Source organism: Triturus cristatus, chromosome 11, assembly GCF_964204655.1.
Source record: "Triturus cristatus chromosome 11, aTriCri1.1, whole genome shotgun sequence".
NCBI classification, from domain to species: Eukaryota; Metazoa; Chordata; class Amphibia; order Caudata; family Salamandridae; genus Triturus; species Triturus cristatus.
In genome coordinates this window covers 927,757,694-927,783,307 of record NC_140594.1, presented here as the reverse complement: position 1 = coordinate 927,783,307, position 25,614 = coordinate 927,757,694, and the positions used below count along the sequence as shown (strand labels likewise).

The 25,614-nt window shown below is 44.6% G+C and overlaps 1 protein-coding gene across 1 annotated transcript in view; it reads right to left on the bottom strand.

The window, feature by feature from the left end:
• Window positions 1-1,747: 1,747 nt before the first annotated feature.
• The window catches only part of ERICH6 (glutamate rich 6), a 399,063-nt gene continuing 375,196 nt past the window's right edge, over window positions 1,748-25,614 (bottom strand). The window contains exons 12-13 of the mRNA XM_085634907.1: window positions 14,515-14,743; window positions 1,748-2,332 (exon numbers count right to left, since the gene is read on the bottom strand). Of these exons, the coding sequence (XP_085491033.1) occupies window positions 2,069-2,332; window positions 14,515-14,743 (493 nt within the window). The 3' untranslated portion in view covers window positions 1,748-2,068. The remainder of the gene's footprint in view (window positions 2,333-14,514; window positions 14,744-25,614) is intronic.

The following is a 25,614-nucleotide window of genomic DNA, read 5'->3' as shown; positions in this document are numbered from 1 at the left end:
CACAGGCTTCCCTTCTGCACTGCCCTATGGCAAAAGGAAAGGACAGGAATGCGCTGTATCTATATGATACGGCACATTCCTGGCGCACCATCGGCTGCCGTGCTCCACGCAGGCACCTTTGCACCATGGTGCAAGGGTATCTGCGTTGCCGGGATGATTGATTTTGTGCAGGAAGGGACCCTTCCTGCACAAAATCAATTCATTCAGGTGCTTTCCTTTTTATGTGTGCTGCAGAATGCAGCACCCATAGAAAAATGAAAGCACGAGAAGAAAGGTTTTAATTTTTCTTCGTTGCACCTCCCTAATGTGACCCCTGAGGTGGCCTTAGGTTCTGACGCATTCCCAGGTTTATGATGCGTCGTAAATCTGGCAATGTGTCAGGTTCCATGGGTGTTGCGTGAAAGGGGCACATATTTATAAGACCATGAAAAGCCACATAAAGTGGCTTTAAGTGGCCTTATAAAGATGTGGTGGCACATTGCATCACCGAGGCATCTAAGAAGTGACATTCCGGGGGCGCAAAAGTGCATTTTAGCAGATGCCAGGATATTTCCTATTTGTAGACTATGGCCCAGATTTATATATACTTTGAATCGGGTTTGCAATTTAATTTTTAACGCAGACCAAACACAAAGTCTACTGCTGAGATTGACAATCCAGCGCAAATCATGATGTGCGCTGGATGATGTGAGCTGGATTATAATCCAGAGTAATGCAACGTAGCGCAGTGCGCTGCCTTGCGTTCCCTTGAGCCAAAGGGGCGTTCCATGGCTGGTGAATAGTCGTTCCCATGCAACCACCCATGGGTTTTGACTCAAATCCATATCTATAAAGAAATGAAGAGAGGGATTGGAGGCAACATCCTGTGCCACGCTGAGGCAGACGGAAAGAGGAAAAATGTTTTCATACTTCTCCTTTTTTTTCCTCTTTCATGTGTGCTGCATTGTACAGAAACTATACAACGAGGGAAAGCCTCAAAGTATAGTTTTTGTAGGCAAAGGGACCCCTCTCCGCACAAAAACTATACTTCCCACTACATAGACATAATTGCACAATGGCGCAAGGGTGCCTGCATTGGCACATGGCTGCCAAACGTATGTCAGTGCAGGGAAAGAGCAGAACTGCACAACTTCTTAATAGATACGGCGCTGTTATGTTCTCAGCTATTCCCGCAGTGCCGCAACTTTACTTGCTGTGTTACGCAAACCCTTTTTATATCTGGCTCGAAGCACAGGAAGAACACAGCTCATTCATGTGGAGTTATATTACCTGTGCGAACGTAGGCTGGGACATACAGCTTTCCTGACCGAGTCTTCGGTAAGGCCAGGGGGATTTGGAAAAATAAACCACATTACTTAACACAAGACTGTCTCATAAGAATATCCAATCCACATACAAAATGCAATTTTGTAAATAAATGAAATTAAATATTATCATGAAGAGTGTAACGCAATGCCAACAGCCATGAGATTTCAGCCAAACCGACAATCTTTTAGCAAAGATCTGAAGACCTGGCTGTTTGCTTCAATATAGCTGTTGTAATGTAGATTGCACCACTTCCACACTCACCAGCGCCAAGACGCCACGGCATTCGAGCGCTTTATAAACTTATATCCTATCCTATCCTAGTTGTGCAAAATTAACCTGTACTACCATGCAAAATAAACAAGAGTAGCTGAGATTTTCAGTTGAATAAATAGTGTGAGATAGTATGAGATACATCAGCTAAATTATCTGGAAACTGTTTGTGGAGTGATGGGAATGGCTCCCTGTAAATAACTATTAATTTATTTGTAATCATTAAATGCTTTATCTATTACCATACAATGAGTATAAATGAAATGGTTTTCAGACTGAAGTGAGGGAAAGGTGATAGTGAGCAACAATGAAAAAGTCACTTGAACTCTACCGGGGGGTGTTGAGTTAGAGGAAGCCGATAGACTGTGGAAGTACAAGCGCAGCGGGGTCCCCAGGTCACTGATAAGTAGGGGCCTGAGATCTCTCACTGGCATGTGCACCAAGACACCAGCTTGGCCTCTGACAGCATCACATCCTGCGTCAAAGGTCATCACTGGTCTTCTAGAATGGCTTTTATAGAAGCGCCTATATCCCCTCCGACGCTTGAGAGCCTACAGAGGTAAATTAGCTTCTGGGTCTGTGACACAAGGTATGATGGCGGCTTGAACTTGCCACTCTGATTCTTGGAGGAGAAGCTCAGACATCCATGCAGTCGACTGAAGAGGCTCAGGATTTTGATTTTGTAGGCCAGCAGAAGAAGTTCTTCTTTTTGTATGTCTCTGTGCAAATACGGCACCACCGCAGGCTCTTTTACCTGCAGAAAAGGTGAGAAAGCAATATTGTGTTTTAAATATAGTCCTGCCACAATAATGTATCAGCATATTAACTACTACAATATTGAGTAGGCAAGTACATATACACACACACACGCATGTGTGTGTATAGATTAACTATTCTTAACTCCACATCTGTGTACCTTTTACAAGCAGCGGTGACCTGCACAGGTAAACGCGGCGGGGCGGGGTGGGGTGGGAATGGCAGACGACATGATAGGTATAATTAAATAAGTAATACAAGTTCTGTTGTCTGTTGTCCTCCCCCCGCCACGCCCTGCCACGCCTCACCACGCTTACCTGTGCTGGCCGCCGCTGTCAACAAGCATTCACGCAGCATAAGTAAATATACATGATTGAATGCTCCCTGGCCACTCTCTCTTGTTCACTATCTCTTATTCTGTTAAATACCCTTGCACTATCTTTTCTCCTATTGAAATCTATCCATCATGACATCGGCCTGTACGTCCATCCATCCATTTGTTTTAAATTTCCTCCAATGCCTTTGTCTGAATTATATGGATCCTGCATCTCCTTTACTGTGCAATATCTCCCCTAGTATTTGTGCCCACTCTCCTATTCGGCAAGATTTTCATCTTTTCATAGCATACTACATGACTTCTCAGATTTCCCTCCCATTCCAACACTTTCACTTCCCATGTTCTCTCCTTGTTTGGAAGTGACATAGTGAGAGACACACTGCCTATAGATGTACGTCCCGATGACATGAGCAGAGCCACTACTTACAGAGGTATGGGCAAGGAAGGGGAGAGTCAGTAGCAGACCAAAACTAATTGCAACCTGCATGCAGAGTCAACATTTATCCTGATAAATTCCATACACCTTCCTTATTTTATTTGTATATCTACATGAATGCTGTTAACTATGTGGGCCGGAACATGTCTGCTAATGGTACATGATTAATACCAAATATGGAGGGTTCTTTCCAAATAGTGAACCTTTCCACGTCAGATAGTCGACATTCATTGACTACACAGAATAGTTTTAAACTCTGTAGTTTACCAGTATTTAAGAATTTGAAAGTACTGCAATAATGCAGACCTTTCATTGGCCCTTTGCTCACTTGCGGAGATTCTCTGTTCAGTGGTGGGTTGTAATTTGTGAACTGATACTGGCCTATAAGATGGCCAAGGGGCTGTGATGGTTTCTATATCCTTAATATGTTTGAAGTTTAGCCTAGGATTTCACAATCTATGTGTCACCGCAGGAACCGGCTAAGCAAATATTTGGACTGATGAAGGTTAGTAATTGTTCTAGCAGTAAAAGAGTGCACAGAAACATATCGACTATCTGAGGATGAAGGGCTGAAATTTTGGCAATTGACCTCTGAGGCTTGGTGTTAATCATGTGCAAAGTTGACACCAATAAATAGGTTTGAGTTCACCTTCACACATACGTTTATGATGTTGCAGAGGGGCCAACAGGTGTTACACTATGGGTATTCAACTACCACAAGATAGAGTAAGTTGAGGCTACAGGTCTAACTATCTTTATAATAGATATTAGGCACCCCCAATTACACATCAGTGGTGGGTTATCAATAATACTTCACAGATTGCTTTTTTTCCAGTGCTAGATAGGGAGTCTCTTGATGAAACACTGTCCAGGTGAGGGCTCAATCATCCGTTATGTAAGGGATAGAACATCTAAAACCCACATGAGAAATAGGTTGCAACCTAGGACACATATATACAGGCTAGTAAACTGCGGTTTGTGGTTTGTAACAATTTAGGAAGAAGGATTTTTAAAATCCTCTCATTTCCCCCCATCTTTCCCTGATACAGAAATTTTCACCAGTAATTCCAAAGGTTTCCTCAGACAGCACTTTGAAAATTAGTGGGAGACACACACCATTTCCAGGAAAGCTCCCTGTATTACCACTGCATCTTCAGGCAATGCCAGAGATATGTCTTAATAGCAAGGAGCAAAAAATATATATGCTAACCCAATTATTAGGCATTTTTTTCTGAAGGCACACTTATCGCTTCATTGTAAAGGAGGAAATTCATCGCCTCACTTGCCTACATGCGCTGAAATTATTATTCAGATCAGTTCCATTTGATTTCCATATTTAAAATAGATTTAAAAACTCCAGTTCCAGCATGTTGTTGCTCATCTCTCTGGGGCATATGTGTAATTGTCTGGGACTTCTGCAATCCAGAAGTACTGACACCTGAGATATTAATACATCTGATGGCAGAAAATACTTACCTGCAGTATGCCACCATATATAGGGGGATATGTACAAGGAAGTGGCGGAGCGGGCGTTAGCCTTTTTGGCTTATAGTTGCGCTCCACCACTTCTGAAACGCAAGGCTGCTCCATATTTACTAGAATATGGTGCAGCCTTGCGTTTCCCCTTGCGATGGCGCTAAGTTTAGCAACTTAGAACCAACGCAGGCACCCTTGTACCATACTGCAAGGGTGTCTGCATGCAGGGGAGGATTGTTCATGTGTAAGAAGGTGTCCCTTCCTGCACATAAACAATCCTAAAATGCCTTTCTCTCACTTTCATGTGTGCTGCTTCATGGGACACCTTCTTGTACGTAAACAAACCATGGCATTTTGCTTTTTCCATGTGTGCTGCACAAGGCAATACACATGGAAAAAGCAAAAACGAGGAGAAATAATGCATTTCTTCTCGTTTCGCCAACTTAAGACCAGGAATTACCTGGTCCTAATTTTGGCACTGCCTCCTATGTACGCCACCCTTGTACATAGCAAGCAGCGTCAAAATGAATGGGTGTTGCGGTGGAACGCCCACTGCAACTCCCACTGCCCACCCCTTTCACACTAACCATAGCGTGAAAGGGGTCTTATGTTCAAGGCAGCTTTAAGCCACGTGAAGTGGCTTAACGCTGCTTTGTACATAAGGCGCATCCCCTATCGCCACCACAACGTCAGTAAAAGTGATTTTGTGGTGGCAATACAGGCTTGTACATATGCCAAATAGTGTCTTTATGGGACATTTATAGAGGGGAATGTCTCAATGTGCAGCCAGGCCTGAGTGGTCCTGGTCTGCCTTGTAAGTAAGACAATTTACTATAGATCTTTCATCCAGAGCAGGCGGTTTGCAATGATATCCTAAGAAGGCTGTGCAGCACTCAACAGTGGCCCTTGGTAAAGCAGAGGTAAGATAAGAAACAAGTTCAGAAGCCAAAGTATGTTATGTTATAAACACTGATAAAGCACAAACAGGGCTTCCAGCGCTAATCTACTACCAAGGTCATAAAACATAGAGCCAACAAAGAAAAGACCCATGCTGCAAGCAGCCTATTGCCCACCTGTCAGATCCATGGCAGGTGTCTCTACCACTTGTTGCAAGGTTTTTGGATCAATTAGCTCTCTAATAGGAGCAGGTTAAGCCGGAGTCTGAAGGAGGTTCACCAGGGCTTTACACATCTATTTGCATGGTGATGTCAATAGCCTTAGGTCAGTGATACAGGGACCGAGAATTTCCATGCTGTTGCACACTATAAACACACATGCCATTTTACCACAATGCTAAAAATCTGCACAAACTGAAAAAATGAACCATATGTTTTTCAAATCAATACCTTAAATTGTGTATTTTTATAAGAACAAAAAATATTTTAAAAATCTGTCATTGTATGACAGATGGTTCACGTAGCACGTATCCCAGTTGCATCATACATAGTGCCAACTCCATCATCTACTAGGTTTTGGGCAGAGCGTTTTGAGACCACAGCTTTAGGCCTCTGTTGGTCTCTGCTGGAGACCTGCTAGGGTGATCTGGAAGCTCATGGTTTTCTCATGGTACTCCGTGGCACTGAAGCTAATAGGCTTGGCTTCTTCAGCGTGCTGCCATTTTATTCTCATAGTATGGCAATCTTAGGTCATTAATAATGGGCAGAAGGTTGAACTTCCCCGGAAATGGAATAAGTGAACCAGCAGCAGGTCCTTGAAGTGATATGCAGCCCAGGAGGGCCCCAGCCAATGAAAATAGACCTTCAGTTTGACACTTAAGTCACACGATCTGAGGGTACTGTAAGCAGAGTTACAAAGTGTTTCATTTTATTAAACAAAATCCAGATTATTAACTAGGGATAACTTCAAGTCCCCTGACTATGCAATCATAGGTCTAGCCTGGGTGAGAACAAGTCAACATTTAACAGAAGTGTGGTATGAGGATGAGGATCTCTCTCTGGACTTCACCTCTAGGGTACCAAAATGTCATACCAAAAATCCTGTGATCTTTACGGGAGCTGAATTCAGGCACCTTAGCTAAATGCTCCGTGTGCTTTCTGTTCCTCTGCCCACTCACTTCAGTGCAGTCAGACCAATTCACAAATATGCCTCTGTTCAAACTGCATTTGTTTTGGAGATATAATCCTACACCACCATTTCTGAGAAACAGCCACTCTCCATCGGTAGTAAAAAGTAGTTAACCAACAAAGCAATTTCAAGAGTTTAAATCTGAATTTAGAGTGTCTTTTAAACAATAATACATATACATTTTACAGTAGTTTGTTATAGCCATCAAAAGTCACATTTAGAAAACTTTACAAAGTCTCAATCTAAAATCAGTGATTTTATTAATAATTGTTTCTGTGCCCTCAAACCCTTCTCTCCTTTGCTAAACCAAAGTTACAAACATATACATTTACATGAGAGTTTACATTTTAAACCTCGTGCTCGGCCTGCGCGATTGGTACCCAATACAGAGATTATACATATATTATATAGTATTGCCTGCATTTCTGTGGCAGGAAGGTGAATATCCAGACTGACATAATGAGAAAAGAGACAGGGCTGCCATTAGAAATTCAATCAAACTTTGTGAGCATGGGCTAGTGATTAGTTCCTGAGCACTGTTATGTGGTTGATGGTAGGTGATGGGGTGGGACTAAAGTTTCTGTTCAAGGTGAAGACTGATGAAGCATGCCACATCAGTGGGTAAGGATTTTGTGTTCTTAAAGTAAGAATTTACTTATGATCTGATTTATTTTTATACTTTTTCCTTGCCGTAGGGAACATCCTACTTGGTCATTTTTTTTGTATACTTGCATTGGGAGGTTGCAAGATGGACCCATTATAACATGCCTCTCACTCTCGCCTTGTTAATTGGAAGAATTTTCTAGTTCGAGCCTGCCATTGTTTCTGCTCCTGATTACTGTTGAAGAAGGCTGATATCAACCAGGTGCAGGGAGCTCGCACGTAATTGTGCCCATGTTTTCGGTACTACTTGCTTGAAGCCAGACACATTGCTATCTGCTGTATATGGGTAGTTGTAGTTAGGACCATGTTTCAATAGCAAATGGATTTTTTTGTTTGCTACTAACTTTCACACCATTTGACAAATCTTCATGAAACTTCCCCCCCAAAAAGTCTCATCCACCCCAGCTCCTTCCTGGAAAGTTTCGGGGTGATCCGGGGCCCACAAAAAAACAGCAGAAAATCAGACACAGCTACAGCCGACACTTATGAATGGTATTACATAAAATTTAGCCGAAAGTGAAATCTCGGTTCACAAAGCATGCTTTTTTGTGATTTGGTGTGGCTGTATTTAGCAGTTTTTGAGAAGTTGTAGTTCAAAATGTATGTATCTTAAAAAAAACGTGTCAGCACCCATTTTAGGATGCCGGGACTTATTCCCCTGTCCTACAAAAATAGTTATAAAACATATAGGGGCAGAGTAGGGATATTGTGCCCCCTAGGCCTGGTGGGGGAGGTTGGAGGGATCAAAAGTGATGCCCCCGGGGCTCCAAAAAAGATTAAAAAAAATATTTTGTTGTAAATCAGTGCTGGGTTAGACTGCTCCAACCAATTCTGGAGCTGCTCTCATGCTGAAAACAGCATAAGAGTAGCTCCAGCATTGGTTGGATTCCAATTCCACACGCAAAAAAAGAAGTTCTTCCCTGTCCTGCCCGTGGACACCAGGATCCCGCCAAGGAGAGACACACCAGATGTGATGGAGGGACGCATGTGCAACATATATGGTGAGTTTTGTGGACATAGTACCTCACCATATTTTAATGATGGCAGCCACAACTGTATTTCAACCACTTCAATGATATAATTCCTTTCAAACTCCTCAATGAGTCCACTCACCTCCTACTCCCCTTATGGACTAGGATTATCAACACCTCACTCATCCAAGGCTCCATACCTGACTGACTCAAAAGTGGCCAGGTTACCACAATCTTAAAAAAACAACTCTGACTTATCCAGCCCCCAAAACTACCGCCCTAACTCTAAAATCCCTACTTTGGCCAAAGTCTTGGAAAAATGACTGTACCTACAGCTTTGCAATCACATCCAGCATTTCCAACTCCTCGACCAATGTCAATCCAGTTTCAGACCTGGTCATAGCACAGACACTGTCTTGACCCACATTGTTGATGATGCTCTATGCTCTCTTGGCCAGAATGAATCTTGCTTTTTTATTTTACTGGGCTTGTCAACTGCGTTCGGCACTGTCAATAGCGGAACAGTTTTGAACCTTTTTGAAAACAAAATGGGTCTTTCTGGCACCGTGCTAAAATGGTTTTCCTCAATCCTTCACAATAAACTGCAGCACATTTTAATCAACCATGTTCTTTCTGATCAGTCGTCAGTGATGGTCAGTGACCCCTAAGGCTCTACTTTCTCTCTGACACTGTTTATTTAACCTTTACATGGAGCCCCTAACTGAAATCCTCACAATCTCTCATACCTCTTACATAGATGACACTCAACTCTTCATGAAGATGACATCTCCTGATGACATCAGCAAAACAACACCTTAACAAAAACACAATAATGGCTGACCTGTAACCATCTCAAACTCAATGCCCTCAAAACAGAATTCTTACTGATCTCACTGCCCAGTATCTCTCCCTGTATAAAAAAACTGGCTTCCACCACTTAAAGCTCTGAACTGTACCCCACACATCATTGACTTATCAAATTCCCTTGGAATAATGCCCTCTCCATGTAAAAACATATCTGTACGACCACCAGAGGAGCCAATTATCAACTACATGCACTAAGGAAATAAAGCCTTTCCTGTCCACAGCAGATCTCAAAACAGCGGTTGAAGCACTTGCAATATCGAAATTGGACTACGGCAGTGCTACACTCGTGGGCCTTTCTAAAAGCCAATCTTGCCCTGCTGAAACCTACCTTGAACGCTGCATCAAGGCTCATCAATAACTAAAAAAAAAAGAAACAATCATATCACCCCAGACCTCCTTTCTCTAAAATGGCCACCATATAAGGCTAGGATCCATCTGAATATTGCCTATATGACCACAATAACACCATAACACCCCCTCTTGCCTAACCCAGAAAATTACCCTATCTTCTAGAAGCACAAACTCCCTACTACTTAAGCCACAAAAAGTTAACAAAATGAAAACCTCCAATCGATCCTTCTTCTTCATGCCCCCTAAAACCTGGAACTCTCTCCCTCTGGTGACTAGATGCAACCTGTCCACATCCACCTTCAGGAAGGAAGTAAAACTACTACTATCCAAGAGATTTGTCTCATATTGAGGCCAGACCTCCTTTTCATCGTGTGTAACACCTATCTACTGCCAGATGTTCCATATTATAACACCTTCACCCATACCTCTGAGATCCACGTTATCTTTTCCACTTCCTAACCCTCTTCACAATTTTATAACTATTCCAGATGCTAAATTTGGGTATTGTACATTTCCATAATCATCCAGCAAGCACACAAAGTAGTTTTTTTTATTTCCTGCTATCCAACAGTGCTATTTTCCAAAGGCTATACTTCAGATTTTCCTCTCCAATTAGTTTTCTTTGAAGTCTCCACATTCTTGGCTACTTCCATACTGGCCACTTTTCCCACTTATAAATATACCATAAATGCCTAGCAAACATTCTTAAGAAGTTTCATAATGTCCTAGATGACACAATTGGCACATTTGTAATGCTCTCAGTAGCGCAATGCTTAATGTATACCAGACTCTTAGTAGTTTGACCCTACCACTCTCAGAAAAAAATGGTACCCAGTAAGATTCTCAGTGATGTTAAAGAATTTATATTCCACCCATGCATTATCTCACAACGATAAGTCATCAGTAAGTGCATAAGAGTGTTAGTGTCTCAGGCTGAAGAGCAAGAAGGCAGAAGTGGCAGACTTATTCTGTCTGTCTTTCTCGCTCATCTCCTCCCCAGATACACTTTTCGGTAGCAAGTACTCAATACCTTCTGCTCTCGACTCTGTTGGAGCAGGACACTAGCAATACCCTTATAAAAATTCCTAACTGCTATTAAAGAGGATCCACCTTCACCGCCTCAGATCCAGGGATTCCTGGAACCTTTGTTGTTTTTCTGTTCTGTGGAATACAAATGTCAGAGGTGTAGGTACCCGGACAACAAATCAGAAGAGCGTCTCCTTTCTCTAGCCAAAGACTGCACAAATTTAGCCACCCTTGTGTCTGCCTGACAGCCACTGCTGTCTGCGATCTGTCGCTGCCACCACTGACAAATGAAAAAGCTGAGTCACTGCATTGGTTGAGATGGTTGGCCTGGGGAGGCTGCAAATCTCTGGACAAATGCTGCAGGCCAGTAGTCCTGGTGTGGGCCTTGACTGCCTTGCCATAGGACTCATCAGCATTCAGCCAGAGGAGGACCACAACTGCTAAGATGCCTTTACCATAAAGCAAGGACTTGAAACTTTTCTATCCACATCAATAACCAAGTTAAGAACAAGTGAACTGATCGTTCATCTGAATCTGTGGGGTCACCATAGAGTAATCTGTTTCTGTGCTTAATAATGGAGTAAATCCTCTCAGACACCACATAGTGTTATCGTTACAAATATATTGCCCTCTTATATTTGATCTACTCAAAATGGCCCAACAGCAGCAGGGCACTATGCTCTGAACCCTTGCTTCCAGGTAGCCAGGTCACTAAAATGATTTGCATGAACCCCGGCAATACAGTAACCTCACTAGCAGAACCCACGTTGAGCAGCCTTGTGATTTCACATAACAGCAATTACTTTGGGATTCAGATCCTGAACGCAGGATCTTGTTAGGACAACCAGATGCATTATTTTCTGTCCACTAATGTGACACAACTACCTTAAGTTCGGAAGGGGTGTTAGGAAGGGGTGGGGGGGTTTCATAAATCCTGTACCTTGTTTGGATTGCTCACATATTTTTTCATCCTCAGGTCCCTCTGTTTACACACTATACAAATACCTGGCTCAACACAGTCTTTACCAGGTACAAAACCTTTTTAGAAATTCACCAATCTTCATCTTATTGAAAACATGCACCCTAAAATTGTCTAAATTACTATTTAGCCCTTTTATCAATATTATACTGTGACAGGACATGTTAATGCGGTCTCTCCTCTGCTCCCACTGCTATAAGTAACATTATGTTACAATGCTACCGTCTTTCTTTACCTTCCACACAGGTACACCCGCACGCATATGACATATACTGAGCCTTTATGACCTGTGCCTCTTCAATCTCTCACCTGCCTGCTATCTGAAATAATTTCATAACATGGCACAACAGGCCATGAAGTCCATCTATATTGAGCTTCACCAAACAACTAATAACCATTCCATATCTTGTTAGTATAACATAAACAACAACACATAAACAACAACACACTTCTTCCATTTAATAACTCTCTCCATTTCCATTCTTTGTCTAGACCTTAGTTCAAGGACCGCTTTGACAACAGGATCACATTTATTTAGAGTAACTGACTTACTGTTCCTATACCTAAGGGATTGTTCTCCCAAGCCATATAGAAACATCTATTAGAAGCAACAACATGCATTTTCAAATCAACTTACATTCACACAGTCACTGTTTGTTATTGGCACCTTGTTACAATGAACAATCCATGTTTGCTGTGCCTCACTGAGTGCAAATCACAGCAGGTTCTCATGGATTTAGCGAGCAAACAATATCTCAAGTTGAAATGGGAGTAAGACTACTGGGCTGTATCCTATGAAATAATGATTGGAGCAATTTCACAGTGATATAGAAGCATTATCTTATTCTACAACACACGCCCCTATCCTTCTCAACTTCGGATTTATTGTGTATTGTGTTATAAGTAGCATCTGGTGATGTATACTTTTGCGAGTTGGCATTTCCAACCTTCCACAACATTATAAACACTTACGTGGGCAAGGAGGGGCCTTACCACAACATGGAAACGCATGACAACATCCAGAGATAAATGTCTTCGAACTAATAAGGCTACTTGAAAGAATCAGGGACCGCTTCGCTACTGAAACACATCCACCCTATACGAATCTGGATCTACGAAAGTACATCCTGTATAAAATCGTGAGCTATACCAACCACAGACTGGATTGCAAAGCCCCTTTCCAAGAATGCTTGTGGGCATCATACCAATTACTGTCTTCAAATAGGCCCCTCTCAGTGTCTCATCTGTCCCTTAGATCCTCAGCACTGTCAGGCATATCAAATAAAAGGAAATTATATATTCATGTAATTTAAAAAAAATGTTCCACCAGGACTCTGGGAGTGGTCCGGGATACCTTTCCAGTTCAGATTATTTAATGAATGAAGGCATGACAGTCTCTCAAATATCTATGTAGTGCAGAGCATGCTAGTTCAGAGTCCGCTTACAGTTTTATAAGTTACATCAGTCCACTACTGAAGATGCAAATCATATCCCAGTTCCTGTATGCCCCCCCCCACCCGATCTGTTGTCGTCCAGGCATGACACTGAACTACAACAGGATCTCCATTCCACTGTTTTTCACACCCATTTCCGACCTTTAGCTACTGTGGCCATTGCACGGGGCAAGGTCACCATGGCCGTCCCTCCATGAAGGCAGTGTATCCAGGATTTATCAGCACCCATGGCCTTCCCTCCATGAAGGCAGTGTATCTAGGATTTATCTGCACCTATGGCCGCACCTCCATGAAGGCAGTGTATCTAGGATTTATCAGAACCTATGGCCCTCCCTCCATGAACACAGTAGATCTAGGATTTATCAGCACCAATGGCCGTTCCTCCATGAAGGCAGTGTATCTAGGATTTATCTGCACCCATGGCACCCCTCCATGAAGGCAGTGTAGCTAGGATTTATCAGAACCAATGGACATTCCTCCATGAAGGCAGTGTATTTAGGATTTATCAGCACCCCTGGCCGTCCCTCCATGAAGGCAGTGTATACAGGATTTATCTGCACTGATGGCCGTCCCTCCATGAAGGCAGTGTATCTAGGATTTATCAGCACCCATGCCCGTCCCTCCATGAAGGCAGTGTATCCAGGATTTATCAGCACCCATGGCCGTCTCTCCATGAAGGTAGTGTATCCAGGATTTAGCTGCACTGATGGCCGTCTCTCCATGAAGGCAGTGTATCTAGGATTTATCTGCACCAATGGCCATCCCCCCATGAAGGCAGTGTATCTAGGATTTATTAGCACCTATGGCCGCCCCTCCATGAAGGCAGTGTATCTAGGATTTATCAGCATCCATGACCATCCCTCAATGAAGGCAGTGTATCTAGGAATTATCAGCACCCATGGCCGCCCCTCCATGAAGGCAGTGTATCTAGGATTTATCAGCACCCATGGCCACCCCTCCATGAAGGCAGCATATCTAGGATTTATAAGCACCCATGACCGCCACTCCATGAAGGCAGACTATCTAGGATTTATCTGCACCGATGGCCGCCCCTCCATGAAGGCAGTGTATCTAGGATTTATCATCATCCATGGCCGTCCCTCCATGAAGGCAGTGTATCTAGGATTTATCAGCACCCATGGCCATCCCTCCATGAAGGCAGTGTATCTAGGATGTATAAGCACCCCCGACCGTCCCTCCATGAAGGCAGTGTATCTAGGATTTATCCGCACCTATGGCCCTCCCTCCATGAAGGCAGTGTATCTAGGATTTATCAGCACCCATGGTCATCCCTCCATGAAGGCAGTGTATCTAGGATTTAACAGCACCCATGGCTAGTTTATCCAGACAAACCCATTTTGCCTCCTATGGGGTGTACCCCCAATCTTTAGCAACCGTGAGCTGATTTTCTTTTAAACAGCACCATAACTGATATGTTTGAGTAACTTTGAGAGGATATGTTGAACTAATCACCCACTAAAAAGTTAAAACTCATCAAAACATTTCTTTCTGTTAACATATATATATGTAATTACCTCTAGTTTAACTCCGACACTGAATTTGGCTTGTTTGCCCATTGCAAGAAAGGAGATGAATATTTTGTCCTGCCCGAATATCCTGACACCGATGTTGTGGTTCAGCGATATGAAGATTGGTTTAAATAAACAATGGGTCTCGGTAACATAATTACTGTCCCATTTCCATGTCCTCACTCTATTGCCTTCTTTGTCTGAGTATTGTCCTCCTGTTGTGCCTATATTAATCCTACATGAAAAAGAAAAATATTATTATCACATTATAGATATTCATTAAACACAATTTCATGGGCTGCAGGGAAAACTGAGACATTTTACTTTCAATTAGCTTGGTGTTTAGACCTCGACAATGCTTCTAAAGGAAAGGATAGTCCGTCAACATGGAACTTTTGAAACTGTTACAGCCCCACCGTTTTACAAGTCTTTGATATGTTTAAAATTGGAAATGTAGCTCATATCAAACATTATGACGACCTCAGACTTTTCTATTTAATGGTACTAGAGTGGATGTTATAAGAAAACAAGCATTGGCATAGCCAATAGGTCTCGCCTTTGGGACCTTATAAGTGTTTAGCTATGCCACAGTTGTTGTTGCACCAAGTATATTGTGCTGCATAACTAAATACTTATAAGGTCCCAAAAGCGAGACCTATTGGCTATGCCAATGCTTGTTTAAAGTCCCTGAGGCACCGTGGAATTCATTGCGAAGGCTGGTAAGTACGAACTGTAGTGTGCAATGTAGTAAATACTGTAAAGATTCTGCAGTGTGTGCTGTGGAAAATATTGACTGCACTGCACATTGTACTACATGGTGTAAATATAATCTAGTCTAGTGTATATTGAAGAAAATACTGACTGCAGGGTATATTGTAGTAAATATACTCCATTGCAAGCAGCAAAAAAATATTAACCGCCGGGCATACTGCAGTAATATCGTCAACGTATAATCCACTGCGTATTATACTAAATAATGACTGAATTTCATACTGTACCAAACAGTATATATGTACTCCCTTGCATACTGTAAATATTACATGCAGTACATGCTATACAGAATACTGAAGACAATGACTCACTGCAGAACGTAGTAAAGAGTCCAGGACAAAGACAGCTGTAAGCCTAATAAATAAGAAATAATACGCCGTATTAATTTACCGTTCTTCTGCCTGCCTGTCTCAAAGCGTGTCATCTTATAAACAGGACCAAAATAAAGGGCGGATCAGGCAGACTGAAGACAATGAAAGCCATCAGAATAATAACAGAGCTGACTAGTTTTAGGTAAAAGAAAACATAATTGTGCTTATTTACAAAAGCATGCTCAGAGTCAGGCCACAATTAAACGCTGAAGAAGACTGCTGCAGATTGGAATAATAGTGTAGACGCGATGCATTGCCAGAATGACAAATACCCAATCTCCCCTCAATTAGTTACCGGGGGCCCGCCATTTCTGAAAACAATCCGATCCCACTATTTCGCTGACCATGCTTTTACCTCAAAGCAATTCGGAAACGGGCTGAATGCGAGATTTTCGAGTTGTTAGTTGCTGAATAATGCATTTGAAAAGGGCAAAAAAAATGCATTTATTCTCCTATGTCGAGTAACTCTTCGATCCTCGGGTGTCCCTAAAAATGTCGGCACAGGCAGGTGACGTTACTTCCTGGGTGACGTCACTTCCGGCGCCACCGGATGTCTGCCCCGAAGAGCTGTAGAAACGGGCTTGAAAACGCACAAATTATTGTAAATTGGTGGTTTAGCTGTTCGTGTGTTTTTTGCAGATTTATATAGCGAACTCTACCCGAAGGTATTGCAGCGCTTTACATTAGCGCAGTTACGTTCATTGCAAAGCGTGGTAAATCTGGAGTGTATAACATTCTTTATTTGGCGGGCACAGGGAGCTGGGCTGATGCCGACAATCGAACCGGTTCCCCAGCTCCAAGGTCGTCTGCTTTAGCCGCAAGGCTACATCTTCTCCTGTGGTTTTGCAGGTGGAGATAAAAGGGCGTGGAAACAATGCAGTTGAATAAAACAAGCATTGGCCGCGTGGAATGCATAGATGGGGGCTGCAGTGGGAGAGAGAGGTGGAGGGAGTTGTGTGCGTGCGCGCTGCGCGCGAAAGCACTTAATGAGCCATGACGGCTCGATAAGAAGGGCAGATGGCGGCTGCGCGCATTCACGTGCACATGCATTCAAGCTTTAGGCCAGGAAAAGCTTGTGGGTAGCACTTTGAAAATCCACTTACTAAAAGTCAAGCAAGCAGCGCATGCGCTGCTCTAGGCTCGACCTAAAAAGGAACCTTTCGCTTCGCCTGTTCCGCAGTCTCTTTGGTGGAATTGTGTGGTGAAGCCTCCTACGGATTACATATTTTCTATCACATTAGATGAAGCACATTACAAAAGTGATCTCCTTACTGTAATTCATATAATGGACAATTTAATATAGCAATGAATTGTTTATGTTGATCATTTATCTGGAGTACTCGCCATAGGACAATTTAATAAATAAATACTGTTGCTTAGTCTGAATTGGCGATCATTTTATCAGACTCTGTAGAATAAAAAAATTAAAAAACTGGGACAACTCTGCAGATAAGACCCATCCCACCTTATTGTCTTTAATCAGGAACCTGGATGTCTAATGCCACACATTTCTATATCCACTGAGACAATCTCCATTTGCAGCTTTTGGACTGAATATGACATTAATGCAATTTGTATTATATGACAACATTACCTTCTAAATTGGGGTGGGTGTGTGGATATGCAACACATTTAAGCTAGCTTTAAACAAATCTAGTCCTGGGTGAAGTGAAACTAGATATGGGTTAATATGGGTAGATCTGAAATTAGGATTTTTTTAACAGGAGGCCCTGAGAGCCTCGATCACAGGTAACTTCTTTGATATGCTTTTCTATCTTTCAATTTATATACTATGGCAAGAAAACAAACATCCAAGCTCAAAACAATTCATGCAATACTCCATATAATCTGAATCTGCCAAGAAACAATACACAATTTGTATCTTGTAGAACAAAATCAGAAAACCTGGTATATATCAAATATACATATTAGAATGCTACTTAACTGGAATCATTTACCTCTTTATAATGCAATCAGAGAAGTCCACAGGAGGTCCGCCATTGTGTTTCAAATCCCGACTTTTTCCAAGAATGGTCAAATTATTGGACACAATAGAAATACGATGTTTTCCATGAACTATGTATGAGTACAAAATAAGCTAACCGGGATTAACTCACATATATTTTAAATTGGTGTTTGATGCAGACTTGGTGTTGTCCCCTTATATTCGGTACTAGTGCCTTTACATAATGAGTTGAGATGTTTCACAGGTGTTCGAATAGACTGTGCGGCACTGAGTAGTATTCTCACTGGAAGCCTGGTTCCTCAAATCTACCACAAATTTAAATCCAAGTAGTGAACCTTGGCGTTCAAAGTAAATAGATCGAGAGTTCACTCATGCCCTAAGACTTGGTTGGTTCTCCTTTGGAGAAATCAATCCCACCTCTGTAGTTCTGAAAGAATGGAATGATTTCATATTAAAATGAAAGACATTCAGGAGAGGTGAAAAAGGTGAAGAATTAAATGTGGTCAGGGCAACTAAAATGATTGTTAGTAATCCTAATCAGTCTACTAACTTGATAGAAGACAGTGGCGTTCAACATACTCTGAAAATAGCTCCACAGTGGACAAAGTATGCCACTGAGATGAAGATGGCAATACATGACAAAGCAGATGGAAAATTCAATACAAGGCATGAAGGAACTGTGCAACACATGTCTGTGACAGCATATAACTCCCAGTGCAGAGTTCAATTTTTCTCTAACAGATAAGGAGCCATAGCGAAGAAAAAGTTTGTTCTCATTGCTAGAAGCAGGACAGAATGGTGGCAGCCCTACTTGGAGCACCATCACGCTGTAGGTGAAAGGGAATTTATTATAACATTTAGGATGAGTTAGGAGGCAGAGTAGATGTCTTCCAAGCTTTTGTCATGTTCAGAGAGACCAAGGCAGTTCTTAGTGATTTAAGAAAAATCTTGAATGCCAGTGATGTCAGAACACCTATTCTCTTAGATCTGTCAGTGATGTGTGACATAGCCAATTATTCCATTCTGTTCAATTTCTTTGCTGCTACTTGTAAGGCATGAATGGTTCTTAAATGGTTTGCCTTATTCACAGTGTAGTACCAGTCCCTATTTTAAAACAAATCAGAACTAAAGAATCGTGTTTCACAAGGTTCCTCCTTGTCTACAAGTTTCATCTGCATCCTTTATTCAACTTTTCACACACATTATCTGGTCTCTTGAAATTTGAGCCTGATTTAAAGTTTGGTGGATAGGTTATCCATCACAAACATGACATATAATCTGTCTCTTACAAGTTCCATAGTATATAATGCCCTTGTATTAAGGCGAAAAGTATTACAACAAACAAATGATGGACGGAATGCTGACAATGCAGACATTCTCCCCCAGTCAAGAGATCTGGGTTAAATCCATCGTTCTTTTGCCCACTACACCACCCCAGTTTAGACATGGCCATATGCAAATCAGTCTTGACCCTGTGCCTCATGGGAACAGTCCAGCCCGAACTGCCAAGCCATGTCTTCCCTGGACCGGAATCAAGCATCCTAGGACCGGTTTCTGGCTATCAGCCGTCATCAGCCAGGATAGCTTGACTCCAGTGGCGTAGTGAGCACGGGTCCCACGTCTGGGAATACCCATCCCACTTAGGGCGAAAAGCGTTACAACAAACAAATGATGGACGGAATGCTGACAATGCAGACATTCTCCCCCAGTCAAGAGATCTGGGTTAAATCCATCGTTCTTTTGCCCACTACACCACCCCAGTTTAGACATGGCCATATGCAAATCAGTCTTGACCCTGTGCCTCATGGGAACAGTCCAGCCCGAACTGCCAAGCCATGTCTTCCCTGGACCGGAATCAAGCATCCTAGGACCGGTTTCTGGCTATCAGCCGTCATCAGCCAGGATAGCTTGACTCCAGTGGCGTAGTGAGCACGGGTCCCATGTCTGGGAATACCCATCCCACTTAGGGCGAAAAGCGTTACAACAAACAAATGATGGACGGAATGCTGACAATGCAGACATTCTCCCCCAGTCAAGAGATCTGTGTTAAATCCATCGTTCTTTTGCCCACTACACCACCCCAGTTTAGACATGGCCATATGCAAATCAGTCTTGACCCTGTGCCTCATGGGAACAGTCCAGCCCGAACTGCCAAGCCATGTCTTCCCTGGACCGGAATCAAGCATCCTAGGACCGGTTTCTGGCTATCAGCCGTCATCAGCCAGGATAGCTTGACTCCAGTGGCGTAGTGAGCACGGGTCCCACGTCTGGGAATACCCATCCCACTTAGGGCGAAAAGCGTTACAACAAACAAATGATGGACGGAATGCTGACAATGCAGACATTCTCCCCCAGTCAAGAGATCTGGGTTAAATCCATCGTTCTTTTGCCCACTACACCACCCCAGTTTAGACATGGCCATATGCAAATCAGTCTTGACCCTGTGCCTCATGGGAAAAGTCCAGCCCGAACTGCCACGCCATGTCTTCCCTGGACCGGAATCAAGCATCCTAGGACCGGTTTCTGGCTATCAGCCGTCATCAGCCAGGATAGCTTGACTCCAGTGGCGTAGTGAGCACGGGTCCCACGTCTGGGAATACCCATCCCACTTAGGGCGAAAAGCGTTACAACAAACAAATGATGGACGGAATGCTGACAATGCAGACATTCTCCCCCAGTCAAGAGATCTGGGTTAAATCCATCGTTCTTTTGCCCACTACACCACCCCAGTTTAGACATGGCCATATGCAAATCAGTCTTGACCCTGTGCCTCATGGGAACAGTCCAGCCCGAACTGCCAAGCCATGTCTTCCCTGGACCGGAATCAAGCATCCTAGGACCGGTTTCTGGCTATCAGCCGTCATCAGCCAGGATAGCTTGACTCCAGTGGCGTAGTGAGCACGGGTCCCACGTCTGGGAATACCCATCCCACTTAGGGCGAAAAGCGTTACAACAAACAAATGATGGACGGAATGCTGACAATGCAGACATTCTCCCCCAGTCAAGAGATCTGGGTTAAATCCATCGTTCTTTTGCCCACTACACCACCCCAGTTTAGACATGGCCATATGCAAATCAGTCTTGACCCTGTGCCTCATGGGAACAGTCCAGCCCGAACTGCCAAGCCATGTCTTCCCTGGACCGGAATCAAGCATCCTAGGACCGGTTTCTGGCTATCAGCCGTCATCAGCCAGGATAGCTTGACTCCAGTGGCGTAGTGAGCACGGGTCCCATGTCTGGGAATACCCATCCCACTTAGGGCGAAAAGCGTTACAACAAACAAATGATGGACGGAATGCTGACAATGCAGACATTCTCCCCCAGTCAAGAGATCTGTGTTAAATCCATCGTTCTTTTGCCCACTACACCACCCCAGTTTAGACATGGCCATATGCAAATCAGTCTTGACCCTGTGCCTCATGGGAACAGTCCAGCCCGAACTGCCAAGCCATGTCTTCCCTGGACCGGAATCAAGCATCCTAGGACCGGTTTCTGGCTATCAGCCGTCATCAGCCAGGATAGCTTGACTCCAGTGGCGTAGTGAGCACGGGTCCCACGTCTGGGAATACCCATCCCACTTAGGGCGAAAAGCGTTACAACAAACAAATGATGGACGGAATGCTGACAATGCAGACATTCTCCCCCAGTCAAGAGATCTGGGTTAAATCCATCGTTCTTTTGCCCACTACACCACCCCAGTTTAGACATGGCCATATGCAAATCAGTCTTGACCCTGTGCCTCATGGGAAAAGTCCAGCCCGAACTGCCACGCCATGTCTTCCCTGGACCGGAATCAAGCATCCTAGGACCGGTTTCTGGCTATCAGCCGTCATCAGCCAGGATAGCTTGACTCCAGTGGCGTAGTGAGCACGGGTCCCACGTCTGGGAATACCCATCCCACTTAGGGCGAAAAGCGTTACAACAAACAAATGATGGACGGAATGCTGACAATGCAGACATTCTCCCCCAGTCAAGAGATCTGGGTTAAATCCATCGTTCTTTTGCCCACTACACCACCCCAGTTTAGACATGGCCATATGCAAATCAGTCTTGACCCTGTGCCTCATGGGAACAGTCCAGCCCGAACTGCCAAGCCAAGTCTTCCCTGGACCGGAATCAAGCATCCTAGGACCGGTTTCTGGCTATCAGCCGTCATCAGCCAGGATAGCTTGACTCCAGTGGCGTAGTGAGCACGGGTCCCACGTCTGGGAATACCCATCCCACTTAGGGCGAAAAGCGTTACATCAAACAAATGATGGACGGAATGCTGACAATGCAGACATTCTCCCCCAGTCAAGAGATCTGGGTTAAATCCATCGTTCTTTTGCCCACTACACCACCCCAGTTTAGACATGGCCATATGCAAATCAGTCTTGACCCTGTGCCTCATGGGAACAGTCCAGCCCGAACTGCCAAGCCATGTCTTCCCTGGACCGGAATCAAGCATCCTAGGACCGGTTTCTGGCTATCAGCCGTCATCAGCCAGGATAGCTTGACTCCAGTGGCGTAGTGAGCACGGGTCCCACGTCTGGGAATACCCATCCCACTTAGGGCGAAAAGCGTTACAACAAACAAATGATGGACGGAATGCTGACAATGCAGACATTCTCCCCCAGTCAAGAGATCTGGGTTAAATCCATCGTTCTTTTGCCCACTACACCACCCCAGTTTAGACATGGCCATATGCAAATCAGTCTTGACCCTGTGCCTCATGGGAACAGTCCAGCCCGAACTGCCAAGCCATGTCTTCCCTGGACCGGAATCAAGCATCCTAGGACCGGTTTCTGGCTATCAGCCGTCATCAGCCAGGATAGCTTGACTCCAGTGGCGTAGTGAGAACGGGTCCCACGTCTGGGAATACCCATCCCACTTAGGGCGAAAAGCGTTACAACAAACAAATGATGGACGGAATGCTGGCAATGCAGACATGCTCCCCCAGTCAAGAGATCTGGGTTAAATCCATCGTTCTTTTGCCCACTACACCACCCCAGTTTAGACATGGCCATATGCAAATCAGTCTTGACCCTGTGCCTCATGGGAACAGTCCAGCCCGAACTGCCAAGCCATGTCTTCCCTGGACCGGAATCAAGCATCCTAGGACCGGTTTCTGGCTATCAGCCGTCATCAGCCAGGATAGCTTGACTCCAGTGGCGTAGTGAGCACGGGTCCCACGTCTGGGAATACCCATCCCACTTAGGGCGAAAAGCGTTACAACAAACAAATGATGGACGGAATGCTGACAATGCAGACATTCTCCCCCAGTCAAGAGATCTGGGTTAAATCCATCGTTCTTTTGCCCACTACACCACCCCAGTTTAGACATGGCCATATGCAAATCAGTCTTGACCCTGTGCCTCATGGGAAAAGTCCAGCCCGAACTGCCACGCCATGTCTTCCCTGGACCGGAATCAAGCATCCTAGGACCGGTTTCTGGCTATCAGCCGTCATCAGCCAGGATAGCTTGACTCCAGTGGCGTAGTGAGCACGGGTCCCACGTCTGGGAATACCCATCCCACTTAGGGCGAAAAGCGTTACAACAAACAAATGATGGACGGAATGCTGACAATGCAGACATTCTCCCCCAGTCAAGAGATCTGGGTTAAATCCATCGTTCTTTTGCCCACTACACCACCCCAGTTTAGACATGGCCATATGCAAATCAGTCTTGACCCTGTGCCTCATGGGAACAGTCCAGCCCGAACTGCCAAGCCATGTCTTCCCTGGACCGGAATCAAGCATCCTAGGACCGGTTTCTGGCTATCAGCCGTCATCAGCCAGGATAGCTTGACTCCAGTGGCTTAGTGAGCACGGGTCCCACGTCTGGGAATACCCATCCCACTTAGGGCGAAAAGCGTTACAACAAACAAATGATGGACGGAATGCTGACAATGCAGACATTCTCCCCCAGTCAAGAGATCTGGGTTAAATCCATCGTTCTTTTGCCCACTACACCACCCCAGTTTAGACATGGCCATATGCAAATCAGTCTTGACCCTGTGCCTCATGGGAACAGTCCAGCCCGAACTGCCAAGCCATGTCTTCCCTGGACCGGAATCAAGCATCCTAGGACCGGTTTCTGGCTATCAGCCGTCATCAGCCAGGATAGCTTGACTCCAGTGGCGTAGTGAGCATGGGTCCCACGTCTGGGAATACCCATCCCACTTAGGGCGAAAAGCGTTACAACAAACAAATGATGGACGGAATGCTGACAATGCAGACATTCTCCCCCAGTCAAGAGATCTGGGTTAAATCCATCGTTCTTTTGCCCACTACACCACCCCAGTTTAGACATGGCCATATGCAAATCAGTCTTGACCCTGTGCCTCATGGGAACAGTCCAGCCCGAACTGCCAAGCCATGTCTTCCCTGGACCGGAATCAAGCATCCTAGGACCGGTTTCTGGCTATCAGCCGTCATCAGCCAGAATAGCTTGACTCCAGTGGTGTAGTGAGCACGGGTCCCACGTCTGGGAATACCCATCCCACTTAGGGCGAAAAGCGTTACAACAAACAAATGATGGACGGAATGCTGACAATGCAGACATTCTCCCCCAGTCAAGAGATCTGGGTTAAATCCATCGTTCTTTTGCCCACTACACCACCCCAGTTTAGACATGGCCATATGCAAATCAGTCTTGACCCTGTGCCTCATGGGAACAGTCCAGCCCGAAATGCCAAGCCATGTTTTCCCTGGACCGGAATCAAGCATCCTAGGACCGGTTTCTGGCTATCAGCCGTCATCAGCCAGGATAGCTTGACTCCAGTGGCGTAGTGAGCACGGGTCCCACGTCTGGGAATACCCATCCCACTTAGGGCGAAAAGCGTTACAACAAACAAATGATGGACGGAATGCTGACAATGCAGACATTCTCCCCCAGTCAAGAGATCTGGGTTAAATCCATCGTTCTTTTGCCCACTACACCACCCCAGTTTAGACATGGCCATATGCAAATCAGTCTTGACCCTGTGCCTCATGGGAACAGTCCAGCTCGAACTGCCAAGGCTGATTTGCATATGGCTGGGTTCAAACTGGAATGGCATGGTGAGCAAAAAAACGATGGATTTAGGCCCAGATCTCTGTACTGGGGTGAATGTATGACATTGTCCTACATTCTGTCCATCAATTGTTGTTTTTGCATTTGTCACCCCGAGTGGGAAGGGTATGTTCAGACGTGAGTCCCTTGCTCTCCATGCCACTGGAATCAAGCTATCCTAGCTGACGAGGGCTGAAAGCCCGAAACCGGTGCTAGGATGCTTGTTTCCAGTCCAGGGAGGACCTGGCTTGGCAGTTCGGGCTGGACTGTTCCCATGGGGCACAGGGTCAAGGCTGATTAGCATATGGCTGGGTTCAAACTGGAATGGCATGGTGAGCAAAAAAACGATGGATTTAGGCCCAGATCTCTGTACTGGGGTGAATGTATGACATTGTTCTACATTCTGTCCATCAATTGTTGTTTTTGCATTTGTCACCCCGAGTGGGAAGGGTATGCTCAGACGTGAGTCCCTTGCTCTCCATGCCACTGGAATCAAGCTATCCTAGCTGACGAGGGCTGAAAGCCCGAAACCGGTCCTAGGATGCTTGTTTCCAGTCCAGGGAGGACCTGGCTTGGCCGTTCGGGCTGGACTGTTCCCATGGGGCACAGGGTCAAGGCTGATTTGCATATGGCTGGGTTCAAACTGGAATGGCATGGTGAGCAAAAAAACGATGGATTTAGGCCCAGATCTCTGTACTGGGGTGAATGTATGACATTGTTCTACATTCTGTCCATCAATTGTTGTTTTTGCATTTGTCACCCCGAGTGGGAAGGGTATGCTCAGACGTGAGTCCCTTGCTCTCCATGCCACTGGAATCAAGCTATCCTAGCTGACGAGGGCTGAAAGCCCGAAACCGGTCCTAGGATGCTTGTTTCCAGTCCAGGGAGGACCTGGCTTGGCAGTTCGGGCTGGACTGTTCCCATGGGGCACAGGGTCAAGGCTGATTTGCATATGTCTGGGTTCA